Source organism: Pteronotus mesoamericanus, unplaced genomic scaffold, assembly GCF_021234165.1.
Source record: "Pteronotus mesoamericanus isolate MK-2021 breed Mesoamerican mustached bat unplaced genomic scaffold, CSHL_Meso_final contig_24, whole genome shotgun sequence".
Lineage (NCBI taxonomy): Eukaryota > Metazoa > Chordata > Mammalia > Chiroptera > Mormoopidae > Pteronotus > Pteronotus mesoamericanus.
In genome coordinates, this window is record NW_026555100.1 from 5,413,946 (window position 1) to 5,426,488 (window position 12,543).

Sequence of the window (12,543 nt, forward strand, 5' to 3'; positions counted from 1 at the left end):
TCTGGCACGTAGTACACACTCAATAAATGCCCGTAGAATCAGAAATGTATGCGAAGAGGCTTACACAAGACCTGGCACATAATAAGCACTTAATATAACGGTTCTTGTTGTCTTTGCCTGAACTTGTGCGTTGCCTCCCGTGCTCACAATCCATCATCCTCGTTCCACGTGCCTTCCTGCTGGGCTCGGCCTCTCCCACTTTTTTTCTCCCTGTAATTCTTCTGTTCCCATTACTCCTCTGAAGGAGCTCTCAGGCTCTCCCATCTTGTCATTCTCTGCCCCCTGTGGTGAGCGCCACTACTGCTTCTGTGCATTACACTGTGACACATGTATCCTCCGTCTTGTCTGCGAAGCTTCTCTCTCTCGCCTACATCTGAGGCAGTCAGAGGTGGCGACCAGAGCAGTGACCTTGGGGTCTGGCTGTCTCTGCTCCGCGGCTGCAGAAGCTTGGATTGAGGAGTGCCGCCACTGCTCACTGCCACTCCTTCAGGAGGCAGCCCACCCTGTGAGGCTGGCAGGATGGGGTGGGGGGTGGGGCTGCTGAGGAGGAGAGGAAAAGATTTCCAGGTTTTCTCTCTGTTAATGTCTGTCCCATCTCCTCTCTTGCAGTGCGCCTCCATGACAGTATTTCTGAAGAAGGGTTTCACTACCTCGTGTTTGACCTGTAAGTGCCACTTTCTGAGGGTGTGAAGGCCTTTCCCTTCAGCTAGTTCAAAATGAAGTCTTGGAAAAAGGCCTAAACTAGGTCTTCGGCCTCTGCCAAGGGTCTCTTTCCTTTGCTGGAGGGGAGGAATTTGATTTTGAACTTCCTCTGATAGGGGGCATGTTGCTGAGGGGGTCTCCTTGCTCACTCAGTGCGCCCCCCACCCCCGGGCTCCAAACCCCATGATGGCATTGCTGTCGCAGTCTGTTCAGCAGCACACCTTGTGCAGATGCTTTCTTCTTGTTTCTTGGTGTGTTGTCCTTAGCAGAGAAATAGAACGCAGCTGTTTACATGACCTTAAAAATTCTGAGAACTCGAAGGCAGCTTTTATTAGTTGTAAACTGGGCTCCAATTGGTCTCTTGTCCACTTTGGTTGTGGTTTAATATCTTAAAAGTGGCTCTTCACCTCCTGGAAATGCCTCTTTGGTATTTTCAAGGTGGGGTCACTGTCCGTAGTCTCATTATTCTTCACCTTCAAATAGTAGGTCTGTTCTTTTTGGGCAGCTGTATCTTAATGTTTATGTTGGTCTCAAATCTATGACTTCCTGAGGTCAATTATTTTCTCTTAGATCCCTGAATATTCATCTTTGCCTGAGTATTAGCCATAGGTAGATTATAAACACAAATGTGTAGAAGAAAGGGAGGGCCCATGTTACCCCAAGGAGAAGCCCCATGTCGCTGAAGGACTGAGTGTGTTCTGGGCTCTTGGATGAAATGCACACAGAGTTACGATTTCTTTAAAAGCTGTTCTACAGGATGACCTGTTACCTATTGGGTGCTGGGGTTGGCCAGTTGGCCTGCCTCCTCTGACTCTCTTTGTCTGTTGGTTGCAGTGTTACTGGCGGAGAGCTGTTTGAAGACATCGTGGCCAGAGAATACTACAGTGAAGCTGATGCCAGGTGAGATGAGGGCCCTGTGGTTCAAGTGTGAGTCTTGGTCATCTTAGGGGACCAGGCATTGTGTCTATTTGAGTAGTCTTTGGGGAAGAGCTTGTGTCTGGACAAACATTCTATAGAGCTGAACTCGGGATGCATTCTGTGGGTGATACAAAAAGTTAAAATTCAACACTTGTGGATCAGCTTCCTTTTTTTTTTTTTTTTAAGATTTTATTTATTTATTTTTAGAGATAGGTGAAGGGAGGGAGAAAGAGAGGGAGAGAAACATCATTGTGTGAGAGATATATTAATCAGTTGCCTCTTGGCAGGCTCTTAACTGAGTACCCAGCCCACAACCCAGGCATGTTCTCTGACTGGGAATCAAACCAGTGACCCTTCATTTTGTAGGCCGACACTCAATCCACTGAGCCACACCAGCCAGGGTGCTTTTTGTTTTAAGATTTTATTTATTTATTTATTTGAGGGAAAGGGAGGGAGGAAGAGAGAGTAACATCGATGTGCAAGAGAAACATCAATTGGTTGCCTCTCTCATGCCTCCAGCTGGGGACCTGACTTGCAACCCAGGCATGTGCCCTGACCAGGAATCAAACCTGCAACCTTTCACTTCTCAGGCCAGCACCCAATCCACTGAGCCACACCAGCCAGGGCAGGTTTTGTTCCTTTTTTATTTTTTATTTTTTTCCTGCAAAGCTCTTACAAGTCTCATTTACCCCATCACCCCAAAAGTACCTTTCCTTTGCACTACTGTGTACTTGCCGACATGCCCAGGGGCCCTCCTTATCCCCTTTCTTCCCTTTGACAAATTCTACTATGTATAAGGCATGCTGGGGATGGCCCAGAGATGGAGAAACACAGTTTACATCCCAAAGAGTTAATCATCCAGGAACCTTTTGGGGAGATTTCAGCCTTCATCATGTAGTCTTTTGACCACCATGACCAGTCCCGAGGAGGGGGCTCCTCTGGCCAGAGGACCATTCCTCTGCCACACCTCTTGGCCCCAGGCCCTCCATGGAAGCCCTGGCAGCTCCTTCATGTGACACAGCAGAATTCCTCCCACACCACAGCCCTGGGCGCTTGCTTGGCCTGCCATTCCTGCCTCGGCTCCTCCCTAGCCCAAGTTTTCTCTTGAGGGTGATGTCCTTACAACCTGGTTTTGATCATCCTGCCTGCAGCTTCTCTGGCACATGTGGCAGCTCCGGCTGCCTCTGGAGAGTGGGGGAGCACAGCTTCCTCACCAATTTCTCAACAGAGTGGCCAGTATTTGCTGATCAATTTCAGATGCTTCTGCCTTAGGAAAAATTCTCAAGTGGGGAGATGAATTCCAGTGCCAGCAGGGGAGGACCAGGCTGTGGGGTGGGAGGAGGTGGTGATAGCTCAGGGAGCCTGGCGGGGAGGAGGGAGAGCTGGGGGGGGGGGGGGGGGCGGTGTGACTGTACCAGTGGGCTTGGCCTGGCCCTGCTGGGACACTTCGCACTTTTGCCATTTTTGGCCAGAAGGCTCTCCCTGCTAGCCTGGCTCTGTTCTAATTATACATTTCTGTGGAGACTCGCCTCTTCAGCTCCGTCTTAAAGTCTCTTTGGCCTAGTCTTGGGCTGTATCCTGTAGGGAGGCTGGAGCCTCATAAGCCCCTTTGGCTCTTGTGGAAGCCTGAGTATAAGATTTTAAAGAAAGAATAGTAAGTTCAGGTCACCAGCCCAGCGCCCCCAGACACTGCAAGTCTGCCCCGTATACCTGGTAGTACCCTGTCTGGGTTCCCCATTCTCTAGGCCAGGATTCTTCAACCTCAGCAGTACTGACACTTGGAGCCAGATAATTTTTTGTTGTGGGACCCCCCCCTTCCTGTGCGCTGTAGAGGTTTAGAAGCATCCCTGGCCTCTACCCACTAGATGCCAGTAGCAACCCCCTCAGTTGTGACAACCGGAAATGTCTCCAGGCATTGCCAGATGTCCCTTAGGAGACAAAATTGTCCCCCAGTTTTCACCGCTGCTCTACATCGTCAGCACAGTCTGCCAGAAGTCTGACTGAGAGTGGGGCAGGGTGACTTGAAGTTGGGCAGCTAATTCAGGACTCAGCTCGGACAATTAATACATACACTTACTAAACTCTGCGTGGTTTTAGCCTAATTACCTACAGAAAGAGTGTCTATTATGTTAAGCTATAAATAGTATGAATATTTTAAAACTTAGATAATCTTCCACCTTTTTATTTCAACATGGTTCATTATTAATGGCCTATAACCACAATAAATTATGAGAAATCTTAAAAAAAAAATCATCATAATGTGACTCTGTTATAATTTGTCTTTTTCTGTGCAAAATCATGATCAGAAACGCTCCTTAGGTCCCTGGCCAGTGTGATTCAGTTGGAGTGTGTCATCCCATGAACCAAAGGGTTGTGGGTTTGATTCCCAGTCATGGCACATGCCTAGATTGTAGATTTGCTCCCTGGTTGGGGCTCACATGAGAGGCAGCTGATCGATGTTTCCCTCTCACATCAATGTTTCTCTCCCTCTCTCTCCTTCCCTTCCTCCCTCTATAAAAATGAATAAGCATATCCTCAGGTAAGGATAAAAAATTTAAGGGGGGAAAAAAAAAGAAATGCTCCTTAGGGTACCCTGTCTGGACCCAATGTAAAGAGTATTACATTGTTTCCTAGAGATGTCTGTGTACTCATTTTATCTCCCCTACTAGATGGCTGAGTAGGCACTGGGTCTTACTCATCATTATAGCCTGTGTGGTGCCAAGCACAATAAAGCTTGGTTCTTGCGTGAAGGCACTCAATAAATGTTTAAATAAACATAAGTGTACCCACCCCAAAACAACTCAGGTTTAGTTGGACTCTCCAGCCTAAGTTGTGACTACACACCTCTTCTTGAACAGAGTTACTGTGGGGAAAAGAGGAGAAAGGAAGGGGTTGGATGGTTTCCCCTTCTCAGGGGCCTGGGGTCTCTCTAGTATCTTGAAAACAGAGTGGGTTGTGTTGGGCCTTTACAGTCTGAGGCGGCATGGTGGACTCCGGTGGACCCTGTTTTAGTTGCTCTTTTGCCGTTATCTAGTGAGAGACTCTGGAAAAACCACTTAATCTGCCTGGGACTCAGTTTCTTCTTCTGTAAAATAGGTTAAACTAGGTGATGTCCACAGTCGGGGTTCTAACTTACTGTTCAGTGATTTTCTGTGGACTTGTAAACCTGAGCTACGTGCTTTAGTCTACGGCATGTGGTTGTGAATGAGGTGGTTTAACCATGCACTGACATTTCTTTTTCTTCTGCTTTTGCAGCCACTGTATACATCAGATTCTGGAGAGTGTTAACCACATCCACCAGCATGACATTGTCCACCGAGACCTGAAGGTACTGCTCAGGCTCCCCCTATGCCTCCTTCTTGTGGGGTGTTATTGCCACCTAGTGCCAGATGGTGGTACTGCGAGGGCCCACCCAAGCTAGGCTCCTTCTGGGCCTAGCGGTGGCAGCCTCACAAGGTTCTATCTTTTTCTCCATACAGCCTGAGAACCTGCTACTTGCGAGTAAATGCAAGGGTGCTGCAGTCAAGCTGGCTGATTTTGGCCTAGCCATCGAAGTACAGGGAGAGCAGCAGGCTTGGTTTGGTAAGAGTGACCCTGTCTTCCTGGAATGCAGCCCCCGCCCTTCCTCCTCTTCCTGATCTGCCTTCCTCTTTCGGAACTAGAAGCCAGACCCTTAATGGTCCTGGCCTCCTCAGAGACTGGAGGAGAGGGAGGGTGCAGAGCTCCCCTCTGGCCCTACGTGACTCAATACCGTGAGCCTAGCTGTTGTCAGTGCTGCGGTCTTGCTGCCTCTGGGGAGGACAGTGAGTTCCTGGTAGGCACATGGACTTGCCCTATGATTTGGATTCCGGGCAGGACAAGAATCTGAGCCTGTCATCTCTTGCTGCCGCTGTGCTAAGAGCTTATATAGCAAAAGCATCAGATATAAGAAGGGACTTGGGGAAAATTGCTGCTGTGGATTTAATGAGAGAGAAAGTGGGTTCAGTGTGCCTCTGCCCTCTTTTCTGCTACAGGTTTTGCTGGCACCCCAGGTTACTTGTCCCCTGAGGTCTTGAGGAAAGATCCCTATGGAAAACCTGTGGATATCTGGGCCTGCGGTAAGCCCATTCCACACTCAGCTTTTTGGTGTTAAGGGCCCTTGACTTCAAGTGATGGCGAGAAAAAGACATGGGTATTCTTTGCGGGTTCCACAAGGGTCTGGTACATATGAAACCACGGTGTTTGCTCTAGTGCTCCTGGGATGGCTATTCCATCGCACTCTCTCCCCAAGTACCGGATGTATTCTATGCCATCTTTTTGGCAGAGGGGTTTGTCCATGCCTTTGAGGATGTGTTCTGCCTAAAGAAATCCCTGAAGTGGCCCAGTGTCACGGGGATTGAAGCATACCAGAAAGGGCTAGTGGCACAGCGTTGCTGTCTGGTATCCACTTCTGTCTGTGGTATGGCCCTTGACCTTCTGGGTGGTTCTGAGCCCTGTGTGGCTTTTCTCGGCTTCTCAGCAGAGTAGGTGACTCACCCCAGTGACCTGTGTTCTGTCTCATAGGAGTCATCCTATATATTCTCCTGGTCGGATATCCTCCCTTCTGGGATGAGGATCAACACAAGCTGTATCAGCAGATCAAGGCTGGAGCCTATGATGTAAGGATTGGTTTGTTCCCACACTGTGGGCTCTGTCCAAGGGAGAGGGTGGGATACAGGGAGGGTTGGGGACTTTGAAAGCCCAGGGACGGGCATGCCATTCTCACCATCCACTGTCGCAGGGAGCCACTGTTTTGCACAGCCATTTTTAGTATCTGTAAAATCAAGGAGCCCACTGACACTCGGGCGTGGAGATGTGATGTGCTGCCTAACATAGGGATGGGGTCTGGAAGCTCCCTCCATGGCAGTAGGACCTAGGGCACATCGCTGAATCACTCCAACCAGAAGACGGTGGAGTCCCCTTCCTGCTCTGATCTCACCCTCTGGCTTTCCAACCATGATTACTCTGTCTCCCTGGGCCGTGCAGCTTTAGGTAGCACAGAGTGTCCCCCTGATAGGAGTTGGCATGAAAACAGAGCCTACCTGTCAGCATGTGAGGCTCATAAATTTCATATTTCTCCTGCCCCGTTTCTGCTCCTTAGTTCCCATCACCAGAGTGGGACACGGTGACCCCTGAAGCCAAGAACTTGATCAACCAGATGCTGACCATAAACCCCGCAAAACGTATCACAGCTGACCAGGCTCTCAAGCATCCATGGGTCTGCGTAAGTGTCTTCATCTGAGATGGAGGATGTCAGCCCTCAGCCCTCACTATGCCCTTAGTTACCCCCCTTACCCATCTTTTCATGAGCAGAGGACAGTTATTCTGTGCCCTGAGCAAGGACTCATCAGAAAGAGAGGGGGGCTGGGTGGGGCCCAGGGTCAATAAACATCACCAGGAAGGATTCGAGGAGGCAGATGGGGCTAACTGGCTTCTATCTGTCTCTTTCCCACTCACTTGTCAGATGTGATTTAGTTCTGATCTTGAGGAGAGCATAGATTCACCGTTGCAGACTGTAGGTAATTGACAGTAGAAAGCAGCTGGCAGAACCCAAAGTGAGTTGCCAAACTTAGGGTGCATATTCAGATTCAGCTCTCATACAACTCTAAAGGAAATGTAACTGAGAGTCCACAGAAACAAAAGGGGCCTCTGAGCAATTAAAAAGAGTACCCTGAAGTTCAGTCTTAAAGCTTACCTTGGGAGAGCCCTCTAGACTATCAATGTGGGTCAACATACTCTGTTTTTATATATAATTCTATCAAGCTGAAATATCTGTTTTCAAGCAAAGCAGAGGATCTGCTATAGTTAGGCCTTCAGACAGCCATGATGCATTTATTTATTATTCCTGTGTTCACTGAATGCCGCTTTGGTGTCCGTCACCATGTGGGTGCTGGAGATAAAAAGAAGAATGAGGCATGGCCCCTTCCCTCAAAGATCTCAAAGATTATCTAAGGAAACAGGCACTCAAACAGATAGACTCTGCAATGTGACAAGTACGTAAAAGAATCTAATGAGTGCTTAGGTGCACCTGCTTTCCCTGATGGGCAGTGGGATTACTGAAGGCTGCCTAGAGGAGGTGAGCCCTGTCCTGGTTCTTGACAGGTGACTAGGAGTTCCTCAGGAGGATAACCTGCAGACAGGGGTTTGCTTGGGCCAGGGTGAAATTGTAGCAAGTTTAAGGAGTGTTAGTTTGATGAAGATACGGCTACAGAAGGACAAGAGAATGAAGCCCATAGAAGTTTCTACCTACGGAGTTTAGATTTTATTCTGAAAACATAGGGAACCATTTGAAGAACACTTTGGAGGCTGTGTAGAAAATGGAATTGAAAAGTAAAGAGGCTGAGGAGCAGAGAGCTCAGCAAGTTGTCGTAATTGTCTAAGCAAAACCAGATGAGGTCTGTAATGAGCAGTATGGCAAGAAGAGGACAAATGTGAGATATTTGGGAGGTAGAATCAAAAGAATTTAGTAATCAGTTGGATTTGGGGAGTAAAGAGAGGGTTCTATGGGGACTGCCACGTTTTGAATTGATACCCGATGGAGGGTTGTACCATTCACTGACCCAGAAGAAACCCAGAAAGAGGAGCCAGTTTGTGAGAAAATAATGATGATTTTGGTTTCATACATTTTGAATTACAGTGTCTAAGGACCTTCCACTGGAGGCACTCAGTGGATAGTGAGCAGCGTGGTTCTAGAGGTTAGAAAAGTTAAAAACTGGAAATGCAGGTTGTAGTCGTTTCTGTGCAGGTAGTATTGAGGCTGTGGAAATAGACAGGATTACTGCTATGCTGGTCAAACGTTTGCTGTGGCCTTATTTAAGAGAAGACGTGGCCAGTAAACCTCAGCATTTCATGACAGAGTTAGCGGGGCCTGCAAGGGGGACTGAGAATGAGAGCTTCCGTTGTCGAAGGAGGAGCAGAAACATGAGGTCTCCGTAAGGGAGCATCTGTAATCAGATGCTTCAGAGAGTCCATGATAAAGACAGAAAAGAGTCCATTGGCTCTGACCAGTTAGAGGCCACCATTTTGTTATTTTACCAACAGAGGCAGTGGGGTGAGAGAGACGGATGTAGCCTGTTTTCAGTGAGGTGAAGAGCGAATGGGGGTGAAGGGAGAAAGAAATGGTACTACTTAGAATAGGTGGGTTAAGGGAGTTTTTAAATTTTTGTTTAAGGAGAAGTTTGACTATGATGTATAGACTGTATAGAAGAATATCATCGGGAGTGAGGGGTTAAAATTATTAGCTGATTGAGGAAGCAGAGGCTTGAACAGCTGAACGAGAGAGCAGCTCCCAAGCCCAGGTTGAGGGCTCAGCACTGGATATGAGGGATGACGCTGCTGAGACCCCGGTGGGTGAAAGTCAGCTTGAGGGCGAGGGTGTTGAAGTTGAAGTTCCGTCTTGATGAGCTCTCCTTTCTCTTTGTGGGGAAGTTATACTCTCGAGGAGGTAACGTAAGAGAGAAGGTTGGGAGAGTTGCTTTGGGAACCAGGAAAGGGAGTAGGCCCGGGATGTGGGGCACAGTGCAGGGTGGCCCCTTGGGGTTGTGGGCGTCAGGCTGCACGTGGTAGGTGTTATTTTTCGAGCCGGCTGGCCAAGACAGCAACAGCAAAGGTGGTGAGCAACTTAAAAATGGGCGCTCAAGAATGGGGGAAATACGTTCTGGGGGTCGTTTCGCAAGCCCCACTCTCCACTATCCTGTATATCTCAGTAGCCCCTGAGGACATCACTGAGCTATGCCGTGTAGTAACGGATTCTTGTATGGCTGCTGCCGAGTCATCGAGGAGATGTATATCATGTCCAGTGGCCTCTGTTTAAGGAGGAAGGAAGTTAGCAGTCATACAGTGAAGAAAAACCCCCTTCCTGAATGATAAAAAGAATTGATACTTCAGAAGAAAGATCCTTCACTTCTCAGATCGCAGCTTCTTTGAGGTCCTGTGGGGTATGTTAAGAGGAGTTCGCTGGAAGGAATGAACGTTCCGTGCAGAGAGCAGGAACCTTGGCTGCTCTCACTGCTCGGGGTCTGGAACTCCATAGGTGCTCAGTAGCAGTTGCTAAAGGAGTGCACGCGTGAAGATCACAACACACAGGACGCTCTCTAAGTCCTTAGCTTCCATTTCCCAGAGAGGATGAGAGTGCCCTCTCAGGCACCCTGCTCAAATATTGTGGTGTTTTCACGTTCAGATTCTTGTCCTTACATAACCTTGAGTTTTGGGCAGTACTTTTATTTTAAAAGCATTTTCTCATCTATAACCTCATTTTATCTTCTGAGCAATGCAGGTGACTGAATGCATGGCCGTCATTGCTGGGACTGTGGTGAGGGGATGAGGGTCTGGCTGGGGGCTCACAGGTCTGTCTGTCTGGTTTCCAGCAACGGTCCACAGTGGCATCCATGATGCATCGTCAGGAGACCGTGGAGTGCTTGCGCAAGTTCAATGCCCGGAGAAAACTGAAGGTGAGACTTGCCAGAATCTGGGCTGCTGGTGCCCTGAAATCATACCTTTTGAGAGTCACCCCCTGCCCCATCACAGAAGGAAGCTATGCTATTCTCCTGGCTGGAGCTAAGCAATGAAAGTTGTACATATTGGGGATCTCGAGAGACTTGATGTCTTCAGGCTCTCGCCAGCAGCTGCCCTCTGCCTGAGACCAGGCGACGCTTTTCTAGAGTTTGATTGAATTCATAGGACCCTCTTCTTTCCCCAGGGTGCCATCCTCACGACCATGCTTGTTTCCAGGAACTTTTCAGGTATGTTTTCCCAGCCGTGCACTTTAATTCTACTGAGGTGAGTGGGTCAGAACAGGGTGTTGCCATGCCCTGCCATCCTGGTGCTGGGCGTCTCCGGCAGCACCTCGACCAAGATGCTGAGGATCCTACTGCTGCTGGGTCCTGCAACCTGATATTCTGGGGGCATTTACTTGGGTTCAAATTTATGATTTCTGTTCCCTAGAATCTCCCAAGGAGGAGCCTTCCCAGCCTCCCATTGACCTTATCCCTGGGAATTCTTATTTAATTTTCTGAAGAACTCTTAGCACTTTAAGATGTTAGCTTATCTCTGGGGTATTGGAGGATGAGCTGGGGAAAAGAAAGAGATGAGATGCAGTGAATCTTGTAGTCACCACCAGCAATTTGCAGACTGGGATGATCTCTACTTCATTGTGTCTAAGTAGAGATGACTAATAGAAATTATTCCAGATGTTTAAACCTTTTACAGCAACTGTGCTTAAAATACTCTCTGTGATATTAGCTGTAAAAGTGAAAAAAATAGAGACTAGCAGGATGGAGGGAAAGGCACTTGCTTAAATTTGCATGAGGAATTAGGAAAGTTGGGACCAGTAATTCGTAAATCACACTTGACATTTCTTTTTAAGATGCAAGACACTCCACCTCCTCCCCACCCGGCCCCCATCCCCACCCCAGCATTGTTTGCCCTCAATTGGGAAGCACAGTGGCTTTTCTGTGAGAAAAAGATTAATGTCAGTACTAACTGAAGACAGTTCTCTTCTCTGCTTTCCTTTTTCCTCGGTCCTCCATCCCCTGACCCCCAGCCCCACTGTTTTGGTTCAAGACCCGCTTCTGTCATTCTCATAACAAGCCTAACTCCTTCGCTTTCCTTCTGCACTGCCATGGAGAGGGGCTTGTGTGGGAGGCTCGGGGAACAGCCACTCTGGGGGGGGTTGTTCCCTCGAGCTTCAGTCCCAATGGGCTCGTCTGTGTTGGTTCTGGTAACCTAAAGCCCTGGCTCTGAGGAAGCCGTGGGTGAGGGGACACGGGACCTCCTGAGCCCAAGTGAGAGCCCAGGGGCTCTGGCGGGGCAGGACTGCAGAGGGAGCCAGGGGGGTGTCGCACCACAGGCCATCCCCTTGGCCCTGGTTTGGGGCTCATTCTTGTGTTGCGGGTACCCATGAGGGCAAGTCCACGGTCCTGGGTTCACCTGTCACGAAGGGGAGCAGGAGGGCACAGCTGGCTGCCTCTAACAGGGATGGAGCTGGAATCCCACATCGTGCTTCTTGTCTTCTAATTGCCGCTGCTACTTCCTTGGTTTACAAGCCTTTCTTTAGGACGCTCAAGGGCATTCTGTGCTAATCCTAGAATGGTGACCTGTTCTCTCTCTGAGTGGAAGAAATGTGAAGACAGGCTACTGGGAAATCGATAGCATGTGCCCCATCCCATGGCCTCAGGCCTCTGCATCAACCCTAACCCCATCCGTTTCAGGAAATCAGTCTCTCTGATAGAAATCGGCACTAATCCCTGAAGAGCCTTCTGTCCTTGCTGCCCAGACCTCATCTGGCCTTTGCATTCACTTTGCTCTGGGTCAGAGGAGACCAAAAAAAAAAAAAAAAAACAACAACAACAAAACAAAACAAATACTGCCAGCACTCCAGGATGACCTGTTCTGCCCTGACTCTGGGACAGGTGAGGACAGAGTCTGTCTCCAGAAGCTTCTGCAGAAGGAGGTGTGGACAGATATAATCCAGAAGGAAGGTCACCTGTGTGTTTCTTTAGAAACAAGCTGGGCTGTTTGCTGAATTGATCCCAGACAGGGCTGTAGCTCAGCCCGGAAACCTAGCAGGTTGGCTGATAGTGAAATCAGGGCTTCTAGAATGTATTGCTTCAGCAACCTTTGTTTTTTTTTTCTGGGGCCTTGTTTCTTGGGCATCTTTACCCTTGGAACGCTTGAGAAATAGTGGCTCTTTGCCTGAAAGAGGGAAAGCAACCTGTCTCTGAGGAATCGGCGGACATGGAACATCCGTGAATTTGGCTGCTCATGGGCCATGGTCCCTTCCTGGGCCCTGAGGGCCAGTCTCTCTATTGTTTGGAAAGTGGCCAGAGGAAAGGGCTGCCCTCGGCCCTGGGCTCTGAAAATGTCCTCACTTAGGCCCCCTAGGGAGGAAGGTTGGAAAGCGCGGCT

The 12,543-nt window shown here is 48.9% G+C and overlaps 1 protein-coding gene across 24 annotated transcripts in view; it reads left to right on the plus strand.

The window, feature by feature from the left end:
• CAMK2G (calcium/calmodulin dependent protein kinase II gamma) overlaps positions 1-12,543 on the plus strand; it is a 55,315-nt gene that overhangs the window by 19,595 nt on the left and 23,177 nt on the right. For all 24 annotated transcript variants that reach the window (XM_054572556.1, XM_054572562.1, XM_054572559.1 and 21 more), the window contains exons 4-12: positions 610-664; positions 1,537-1,602; positions 4,876-4,948; positions 5,100-5,202; positions 5,634-5,717; positions 6,163-6,257; positions 6,740-6,862; positions 10,005-10,088; positions 10,337-10,379. In XM_054572556.1, coding sequence (XP_054428531.1) covers positions 610-664; positions 1,537-1,602; positions 4,876-4,948; positions 5,100-5,202; positions 5,634-5,717; positions 6,163-6,257; positions 6,740-6,862; positions 10,005-10,088; positions 10,337-10,379 — 726 coding nt within the window. The remainder of the gene's footprint in view (positions 1-609; positions 665-1,536; positions 1,603-4,875; positions 4,949-5,099; positions 5,203-5,633; positions 5,718-6,162; positions 6,258-6,739; positions 6,863-10,004; positions 10,089-10,336; positions 10,380-12,543) is intronic.